The sequence below is a fragment of the Neltuma alba genome, unplaced genomic scaffold, assembly GCF_004799145.2.
Source record: "Neltuma alba isolate B1F8T4 unplaced genomic scaffold, ASM479914v2 tig00000984_pilon, whole genome shotgun sequence".
Lineage (NCBI taxonomy): Eukaryota > Viridiplantae > Streptophyta > Magnoliopsida > Fabales > Fabaceae > Neltuma > Neltuma alba.
This window is the reverse complement of record NW_021632283.1, coordinates 27,531-38,465: the sequence shown is the minus strand read 5'-3', so window position 1 is coordinate 38,465 and position 10,935 is coordinate 27,531. Positions and strand designations below refer to the sequence as shown.

The 10,935-nt window shown below is 35.7% G+C and overlaps 1 protein-coding gene across 1 annotated transcript; it reads right to left on the bottom strand.

The window, feature by feature from the left end:
- Positions 1-209: 209 nt before the first annotated feature.
- Positions 210-557, bottom strand: LOC114749637 (uncharacterized). Its single transcript, XM_028938173.1, has one exon. The coding sequence runs from the start codon at positions 555-557 to the stop codon at positions 210-212; it is 348 nt and encodes a 115-aa protein (XP_028794006.1).
- Between the last annotated feature and the right edge of the window lie 10,378 nt (positions 558-10,935).

The following is a 10,935-nucleotide window of genomic DNA, read 5'->3' as shown; positions in this document are numbered from 1 at the left end:
TTAATAAAACAGTAAAGACTAAGTGTTGAGTGGATAAAGCAAAGAGCTTGGAGCATTTATTAATGAACAAGAAGGGGGAAAAAACTAATCCTAACTACTACTGGAATGGCCCTCCCCCCACACTTATCTCAAACATTTATGTTCAAAACATTTCACAGGCAGACATATGCATGCTATGAGAGATAGAGAGAGGAAAGGGACAACTGGCCTCATGGAGGTTTTGTACTATCTTGGTAGAGCTTGAGAAGGTGTCCATTGACTTTGAATTCTGATCCACTAGCCTCATCAAGTAGCTCTACCGTCCTGAAGTCATGCACTTTGGTGACTCTGTATGGCCCATCCCAACGGGTTTTAAAATTTCCTGGTTTGAGCGCAAATCGGGCTTTGAAAAGTAGCACTTGGTCACCAACTTGAAAGTGCTTTTGCAGTATCTTCCGGTCATGAATCTGCTTAGTTTTCTCTTTATATATGTGGGAACTCTCATAAGCGTCCAACTGTATCTCTTCTAGTTCCTGTAACTGCAACTTCCTTTCCAGACCAGATTTCTCTAGGTCCATATTGCACATCTTCACTGCCTAGTAGGTCTTATACTCCAATTCAACCGAAATATGACATGCTTTCCCATAAACAAGCCGGTATGGGGACATTCCTATCAGTGTTTTGAAGGCAGTTCTATATGCCCAAAGTGCTTCTTCCAACCTCAAGCTCCAATCCTTTCTCGAAGGCTTCACTATCTTTTCTAAGATCTGCTTGATTTCTCTGTTAGAAACTTCTGCTTGCCCATTTGTTTGTGGATGATAAGCAGTGAATGTTTGTGGGTAACCCCAAACTTTGCAAGCAAACCATCGATAATCTGGTTGCAAAAATGGGTACCTCTGTCACTTATTATAGCCCTTGGTACCCCAAATCTATAAAAGATAGACTTGAGAAAATTGGAGACCGTTTGGCCGTCATCTTTCCTAGTAGGGATAGCCTCTACCTACCTAGATAAGTAATCTACTGCTAACAAGATGTAATTAAAACCTACAGACAGTAGAAAGGGACCCATAAAATCAATTCCCTAAACATCAAATACCTCACAAAATAACATATGGTGCTGCGGCATTTCATGCCTTTTACCTAGCCCCCCAAACCTCTGGCATTTATCACATGCCTTACAATACAAATAAGCATCCTTAAACAAAGTTGGCTAGTAAAATCCAGCATCTAATACTTTCCTAGAGGTCTTTTTAGCGCTAAAGTGTCCCCCATAACTCAACAAATGGCAGGTAGAGAGGATAGATTGAAATTCTGTCTCTGGTACACATTTTCTAATGATCTGGTTATTTCAGATTCTCCACAGGTGTGGTTCATCCCATACATAGTACTGGGCTTCTCTCTTGAGCTTCTTCACCTAAAATGGAGACAAATAATCAGGAATCAATCCTAATACCAAATAATTAACCAAGTTAGCAAACTAGGGTTCTTTCAAATCCACAGCACATAGAGCAACATCAGGAAAATCATCACAAACTAAATTAGAATCATCTACTCCCCTTGTATCACTAGGAAGTCGACTAAGATGATCTGCAACATGGTTCTCTACTCCGGCTCGATCCTTGATCACAATGTCGAATTCTTGCATAAGTAGAGCCCAGCAGAGCAGTCGAGGTTTAGACTGTGGCTTTTTGAATAAATATCAAACAGCTGCATGATCTGTGAACACTACAACCTTAGAGTTGATCAAATATGGCCTAAATTTATCCAAAGCAAACATAATGGCAAACAACTCTTTCTCAGTGGTTGTATAATTACATTGAGCAGCATCCAAAGTTTTTGATGCATAAGCAATGACCTTAGAGACCTTACCATCTCTTTGGCCAAGCATTGCTCCAGCAGCACCATTAAAAGCATCACAAGACAGTTCAAAAGCAAGTTGCAATTAGGGGTAGTCAGAATAGGAGGAGTAATCAGTCTATGTCTCAGTTCATCAAATGCATGCTTACAGTTATCATCAAAAAAAAAAGTTAACATTTTTTGAAGAAGCTTTGACAAAAGCAGAGATATTTTGCTAAAATCTTTTATGAATCTACGGTAAAAACCAACATGCCCCAGAAAGGATCTTAAGTCCTTAAGTGAAGAAGTGTAGGGTAAGGAAGAAATAACCTCAACTTTTGCCTTGTCAACCTGAATACCATTCTTAGAAATTACATGTCCTAGCATGATGCCTTGAGTTACCATGAAATGACATTTCTCATAGCTCAAAACAAGCTTCTTTTCAATGCATTCAGCTAAGATCTGATCAAGACTAGATAAGCAAGCATCAAATGACTCACCATAGACTGTAAAATCATCCATTAAAACATCCATGCAATGCTCAAGAAAATCATAAAATATAGACATCATGCAGCGTTGAAAAGTACCAGGAGCATTACAAAGACCAAAAGGCATCCTCCTATAAGTAAAAGTACCAAACGGGTAGGTGAAAGTGGTCTTCTCTTGATCCTCAGGAGCTATAGGGATTTGAAAGTATCCAGAGAATCCATATAAGAAGCAGTAATGACTCTTTCCCACTAATCTCTCTAACATCTGATCAATAAAAGGCAACAGGAAATGGTCCTTCCTAGTGGCTTCATTAAGCTTCCTATAATCAATGCATACCCGCCACGAATTCTGAACCCTAGTGGGGATTAACTCATTATTGTCATTTTTAACTATAGTCAACCCACTCTTTTTAGGTACTACCTGAACTAGACTAACCTACTCACTATCAGAAATAGGATATTGTTAGATATGATTAGTTTTGATGATGTCAAATAATAGAGCAAAAAGTTTGCATAAATTATTTACCTCATATTTTGACTAACTATCATACTTAATATCTTGTGTAGTTTCCTTAAGAAAAGAAATGAGTTATTATGTTGAACTTTGAGTTATGAAGAATGATCAAGAGGAAGAAGAAGAAGAGAGATTGAGAAAAGAAGAACTTGCAAGACCAAATGAAAATATCAAGATTCAAGTTCATAGATTTGATGTTAAAGGTTGCTCTGCTCAATCAGAAGTTTGAATGGCTCAATCAGAAGCTAAACTGCACAAACCGGAAGTTATATAATCATATATTAAGTCACCCTTTATATAAACATTGAAAATAAGCTTCAGAGGTGATTTTCATGGGCATTTATCGATCAGTTGATCGATCATCCACTTATCGATCAAGTTATCGATAAAACACATACTCTGTTATGCTGTATTCTTCATTCAGCTCTGACATAGGTTCGTTATTTCTCTAATATCTCTTAAACCACAAATCTGTTTGAGGTGAAACTTGATTCATATGAAACTAGACTCAGATCATGGTTCATGGACATAAAAATCAGCTTCAAAGATTTTCATATGATGGAGATATGTTGTTTAAAACATTGCAGTAAGGATTAACACCTTGATTCTGACCTTCAGTCACTATGATGAAGATAACTTTGTAAATACAATGAATTTTGGGGTGATTCTTGTTGCATTAGAAAGTAGACCTAAAGAGCTTTCTGGGGATAGGTGATTTGCAAAATTTGGAGTTGAATTGGAAGATTTATGATCACTTAAAGTTGACCTTTGTTTTGCTTGAATCAAAATTCGAATTTATTGAGGCAAAGACCAGAAGTTCTACATTGATCGATTAAGTTCTCGAGCAACATGCTACTCAAACAAGTTATTGAGTAAAAGCACTAGAAGAAATGAAGAAATGAAAAGCTATTATCAGATGTTACTCGAAGCCAGTTATCAAGTAAACTAATGTTCGAGTTGATGATCAAGCAACTACATATTCGATCACTTTATCAAGTTCTTGGTACTATCTCTTCGATTCTTCTCTTATATCTTCACATCCATTTCTAAGGTGCTCAAGCTATAATCTATCTTTGAAAATATGAAAGCACAAGTAATTGATAACATTATCGATTATAGGATAATCGATCAGATATTCGATCACTGATAGAATTGTTTAAGTGTAAGATTTTGCAGTAAATTATCAATCATTTAATCGATAATTGGTTGACTGATAAGTTGTCAGAAAAAGGTTCAACTTCCTCTGTCTCATAACAAAAGGTTTATCGATCACCTGATCGATTAGGAGGTAATCGATAATGACTCAGATAAATTGGTACTTATCCAAGTTGTCACACCTTACTATTATATCCACTTAGGTTTCATTTAAAACTATTTTAGACTATATTGGATGGTCTTGGGCTCAATTTTCACCTTAAAAACGCTAAATTTTAGATTTTTACTGTTCATTGGGTAAAAATCCAGTTTTTCTGGCCCAACTTCAAAAATTCATAACTTATTCAACAAAAAACCAAACGGGATGGTTCAAAATTCTATTTAAAGCTCTTTAAGTCCTCTTTTAAGGAAAAATAATCTCATGATCCAATTCCTTATGAAAAAGCATCAGGTTTTTGTGAAATGCAACACTGTCCATTTGCCAAAAACCCTTTTTCCCAGATTCTAACCTTTAATTTTGAAAAATAATTAAAATTCGTATACTTGGAAATTTTTAATGTATTAGCTATCAAATTGAAGCTCAGGACGTTATCTATAATCATACCAAAATTCATGATTAAACACATTCGGGAGCATAAACAAAAAGTCATGTGAACATGGCAGTGTCAGTGTGCTTATAGCACTGTTAGCTTAATATATACATAACCAAAAAGGGTCCACGAATTTTATGGCAAGTGTCACACCTTACTTATATAATATCTTAGAATCTATTTAGAATCTTTTTTAACCACATTGGATGGTCTTGAGCTCAAAAATCTCCTTTAGGACGTTACTTTTCCAAAGATTACTATTCACTATGCAAATTTTAGATTACAGGTCTAACTTTGAAAAATCTTAACTAATTCTACAAAAATCATATGGAGGTGTTCCAAAGCTCTACAGAAAGCTCTTTTGATGTTCTTTAAGGGAAAAATACCCAATTGTACTTATTATTACCCAATTCATATAGTTTATTGGATAACAATTACTGTTTATTTGGTAAAATCTGGACTTTCCAGATTCTGTACCTAAACTTTGGAAATTCATATCTCCTTGTGTACATATCCAAAAGAGGTGATTTACCTCTCATTTTAAAGCTTGGGATATGTACTATGAGGCTGCCAAAAATCGTGACTTAACTCATTTTTTTGATAGGTCAAACTGAAGTCCAAAACTAACTGCTGTAGGACCTACGTTTTATCCCTTAACTAACTTTTGCATTAATTCTTTTAATTTCTTTGACATACATAACATGGGCTTACTCTTTCCCATTCATACTCATGTGATTTTATTCATGCCATAAACATTATAAACACATACATTGAATTGATGTCATTCATAACATAAATTTACAACATAGGAGAATTATATATTGAACATAATCTCAATCATTAACGTCAATAATTGTTGCTTTCTTCTCCTTGCTTCTCATGCCATTAGTGCATATCGTTGATTGACCTAAATGGTTGGTTAGGGAGGGGTGAGATTCGGGGGAATCTCAGTAGCACACAATACCATATTAATCATGCTAGATGGATGCTAATGCATTACACGTAACTTGTTTATTCTCTTGTTAATTAGTGACATATTAGCATGCTCAAAGCTAACTTCTTGATACCTGGCCATGGAGACATAATCTACTCATCATGAATAGCAATTACAATAGCCAAAACATGTCACAATAACATTCAATAACATGTACATGGCAACACACAAGTTACAACATCAAGCAATGAAAATAGGTAAGTTCACTACCTTGCAGCTCAAGCTTTCCTCTTACTTTTCTTTTGACTCCCTTGACTTTTCAACCATGTGGGCATTCGGTTAATGTCACCAAACATCCTCTTGGATGTTCCAAAGGTCCTAAACATAGTCACATTGATCATACAATCCATTAGGACCTCTAGATTACATAAAGTTCAAGACTAGCTCTCTTGAACCTCAACCCCTTTCTCTTAGTCTTAGGGTTTTCTTTCTAACTTTTCTAACATAAATCTCATCATTTCCCATCCTTAAGATCTATTTCTTGTCAACTAGGACCACTTTAGATGGCCTTAGATTCAAGAAGATCAAATCTGGAAATTTTGGTTCGCGGGTACTGTTCACGCAGAAACTCCAGAATTTTTTGCTCAACTTTGAAAATTCATAATTAATTCTAGAAAAATCAAAATTAAGTGGTTCCAAGTCTCACTGAAAGCTCCTTAAGTTAACATTAAAATAAAAATAGTTTCAGGAACCAATTCTATGCTAAACAATACCAGAATCATACGGAACTCGACACTCTTCCAAAAGTTCAACACTGTTTCCAGATTTCAATCTCTAACTTTGAAAAATCACCATAAATCATACACATATCCAAATGAAGTGTTCTACCCATGGATTTAAAGCTTACAGAGTTTACTTTAGGCATACCAAATTTTAGAATCAGATACAAAAAGTAACTTATTCAAAACAGGCATCAAATCATCATATAATTCTTCCAATTTCCACATAGATCCACTTGAAACAACCTCTAATCAATGTGTTCTAACCAAGTCTAACATCAAAATCATCTTGCTTTAACTCTTATTAATTTCAGCCAGCACCTTGCCTTAAGGGAAACCAAACTTTTCAACCATAAAAACCAAAGATTCAAGGCAAGAAACAAGAGGAAACAACTTACAAACCTTAGATCTAAACTTGGTTGATCAAAGTAGGTGTCTTCCTCTTGATTTAAGCTTCAAGAATCAAAATTGCAAGAGTTTCCCCTAGTCTCCTTCAGCTTGGCCAAAAATGTGAAGGAGGGAGGGTCTATTTATAGCCAAAAATTTGGCTTGAATGGACCAAAATGCCCTTGGTAGCTAGAAGAAGGAGTAAGGGCAATCTTGGAAGTTCAAGTAGACTTTTGCATCATCATTGCATCACTTTCTTGCATCATGCTTACCTCATTCTTCTAGAAGGTGCCAAGTGTCATAAAAGTGGCGGAGGAGAAGGGAGATTAGATACTAGTCGTTGGATCAAACTTGTTTCATAAGTTTCCTCCGAATTTACTTGGCCCACGTTTCTCCGGCTTTCTTTATAGCCTTCCGGAGCTCAGAAAATTCTTCTGTCTACTCCATAAATTTCCTTTAATTCTAGAGAATATCTATGAATTTTTTTAGGCCATAACACTTCCTTTAAGCCTTGCATAAAAATTCGTTTACTAAAATACCCTTTTATCGGCAAAACTGGCTTTTTAATTTATTAAGGCCGCTCTACTGACCTTTTGGTTGTGGGACTAATTTTATAAATTAGTACAACCTTTCAAACATTTATCCTCATTTTTGTATACATTTTTGAGGTCTCTTGCTATTTTAAATAATTACCTCAAACGGTATACTTTTTACTGACCATAACATCATAAATTCCATTTAAGCTGCCTCAGGGGTATTTTCGTCTTTTCTCTTCACAGAAGAGCCTTAGAATATTATTTCCCATTTTCTGGGAATTTCTTGGAATTCTCTGTATACTCTTCCATTTTTACCCCTGTTGGTCATAACTTTCTGAATTTACGGTTTAGTCCCTGCTTGGACTTAGCTTCAAATAATCCTCTCTTTGAGGTTTCTAACTTAACCTTTGGCCCGTATCTAGCCTCTTTTCTCTCTCTGGGCCTTCAAGACCTTACTGGAGCCTCTAACTTGATTATACTTGAGCCCCTGAAAACTTTCACTTTGCAGTTTAGTCCCTGAAACTGCTTTGACTTCCTTTCTCATCTTTGGGACTTCTGCTCAAAAGGAGTCTAGTAGCCTATCCATTTCAGGCTATTTCTGGTACTTCTAGGTCTAAAAGTTTGGATGTTACAGCAAGACACCATACTTTAGTCTCCAATCTGCAGCTTGCTCATAGGAGTTTCAAGCCCTAAATGTTAGATTATATTTGGGGGATGAGATTTTAAGAAATCCCAGTAGCAAGATCAATCAACCAAAACATTAACATGCATTATTATAAAGCATTTCAACATTAGCTATCATAGGAGAACTAATCTTTTATAAATAGGCAACCTCAACATGCAAGGCCATGGCAACAAATGCAAGGAGCAACCATATCACAACATCATAGTTCAACCATATAATAGCAAGCATACATGCCATAAATAACAATGCAAGGTTAACATTAATGACTAATTAGATCCCACTACCTTGATCCAATGCTTTTTGTTTTTCTTGTTGTTCCTTCTTGCTTCCACAAGTGCCAAACCCTAACATGGCAATCCACAAAAAGGGCAGCAAGAATCATTAACCATTCCTCATAAAATCAATAACATAACTCAAGTAACTCCTAAACCCCTTAAAGCTTCCATCTTTGTTCTTGAATTTTTAGAATTGGTTTCCATAAACCCTAAAAATTCCCTCTTGACTCAACCCTACATGATTTTTCATGTAGATTCCAAATATCTACACTACTACAATGAAGACTTTTTACTTCTGTTTTGCATGACTTTTTACGTCTTTTTTGCAGGGGACATGAAAAGAAGGGACATAAAAAGTACCCCCTTTTTACTTCTGTTTTGAACAGACGAGAAAAGTTGTAGTATTCACGTCTGTATCGATTTTTTACTTCTATTTTGCTAAACAGACGTGAATGTCCTCTGCTTTTTTTTTAAAAAAAGATTCAGTTTGTATATACTACTTCCCCTACAGCCATAATAGCCATAATAGCCACTTTCCAGCAAGTTGAAATAGTATGAACCAGTCAATATTTTCAGCCAAGACATATCAACATCGTAACTTCATCTATATAGACACATTAATTAACTAACTAGTCAAAAAAGAAGAACAAATTACAAAAGTCAATATTGATAACCTATTGTCTCTAAACATAAACTTGATCAATCCCTGGACCACAATTCTTGAAGCAGTTGTTGTGCTAAAAGGTCTCGGATGAAGTTAATGTCATCAATAGTATATGAACAATCATTATCAAAAATCTGTAAATTGACAAATGAACAAATTTAAACATAGGAAGAAAATAAAATAAGTAACAATTCAATTTAAAAATTCAACCATTACAAAACTAAAATTATATTTACTTACCTCATCAAATTTTGTAGTACATCCTCTCAATAATCTCAAACATATAATAGATAATGTAATATCTGCACTCTGTTGGCCCTTGTTGCTTAGCACACTGCAAATCACAAGGAAATGATAATCCAAATTCATATATAAAATAACTGCCATCAATGAAAGAACTTCAATTTAAAGTACTCACACTAGGATATACCCAAGTTGTTGAGCCATTTTTGCCGGAACGCTTCCCACCGGTTACATAATAAGTCTTTAAAGCCCTATAAGCAAATGAAAGCACAAGTTAAATAATTTATATTGAAAACAAAATTATTGATCTACATTAAGGTACTTACGTGTTGAAAACGCCCCTCATCTCACTGCTTGGACGATGACCCAAGGGATTAAACCAGTAGATGACATTGTCAATAGGACAAGAAACACACAAACTCCAATGACAACTGCATCATAGAGTAAGACTTATACATTACTGGATATCACAATAATTCTTAACAATTTAAGTATGTATAAATAAATATAATTAAGCTACTTGCCCTTCAATAATTGGTGCCAAATAACAAGGTAATTTAGTGTCTTCAATCGTATTGCCCACATATCTGATTCTCCTATCTAGTGCGTTGTACTTCTTCTGGACACTTGCAGGGCATAAATATCCATACAAATTTCTCTTCTCCATTGATGACATGCATTTGTTATGGAAGAACCTATCATTGAATTGAAATAAGATAATTATTAGTATGTGAAAGTAAGAAATTAGAAATTTAAGTTAGAAATGAAAAAGTAAACTTACATGATTGCTAATTGAACCCATGCTATGTCCAACTCCTTCAAGGATAAGAAATCCCTGATATCTTTATTGTCAAGTCCAAAGAAATATGATTTTTCTTCACCTACAATCCCTACAGGCATCTTTATGTCGACCTTGTTAATTGTTTTGTATTCCTCATATAATTGTGCCAAGCAGGGATATCTATTAACATCTTTCTGGTCCTAATGAAACATCAAATAAACATAATAAGTATTATGTTAAAAAAAATGCACACAATATAGAATAACATTTTCTTACCATCACAGGTATTATCTCCTCATCAACAAGGTGTCTAGGCCAAAGAATGAAAGTTCCAATTGCCTAACCTAACTTCACAACTTCAGCAGTCGGGAATGGCACATCCGCACCTGTCTCTCCCTCTCGAACAGTCGTAACTGTAACCCTCACTTGGTCCTCTTGAATATGTTGGTGATGGATAGTGCTCCCTTGATTGTAGAGGAGAGCGTCAGCAACAACACGCATCCTTGGGACCTCTAAACGAAGACAACAAGGTTGTCCAAAGTCCGGCGTGGGACTACTAGGATCATGCTCTCCTAATACCCCTGGTGGATTACAACTTTCTTTAGTGCTAGGAAAGACAGGGGAATCCTAAATGAGAGAAATGCAAGTATTAAATTAAATAAAAAAAATGTTGGTAAAACTCAACATCAATTTAAGTGAAATTGATTACAAACCTGGGGTGTGCATTGTTGTTGAACTGTCCCAATTTGCATGCTAGAGACCATAGATTTCATCTCATCATGAAGCTCAACCATAAGCTCTTTTCGAAGTGACTGGCGTAACTGGGCCTCAATCTTGACCTCTAGCTTAGATTGGAGCTCATCACGAACTTGGTCTCGAAGTTTAGCTATCATCTCATCAGTGGGCTGACTTCATAGAGAAGCTCATGAAGTTTGTCCAAAATATTGGGTAAGACCAACTGTCCTCCCTTCTCCTCTAACGCGTCCGAGGTGATCAGGCTTCCCAATCGCTGTCGCTAAAATGTCCATCCTTCCACTCGGACTAAATGAACCTTCACTGCTTTGCTCTTCAAGTACCTCCTATAACATT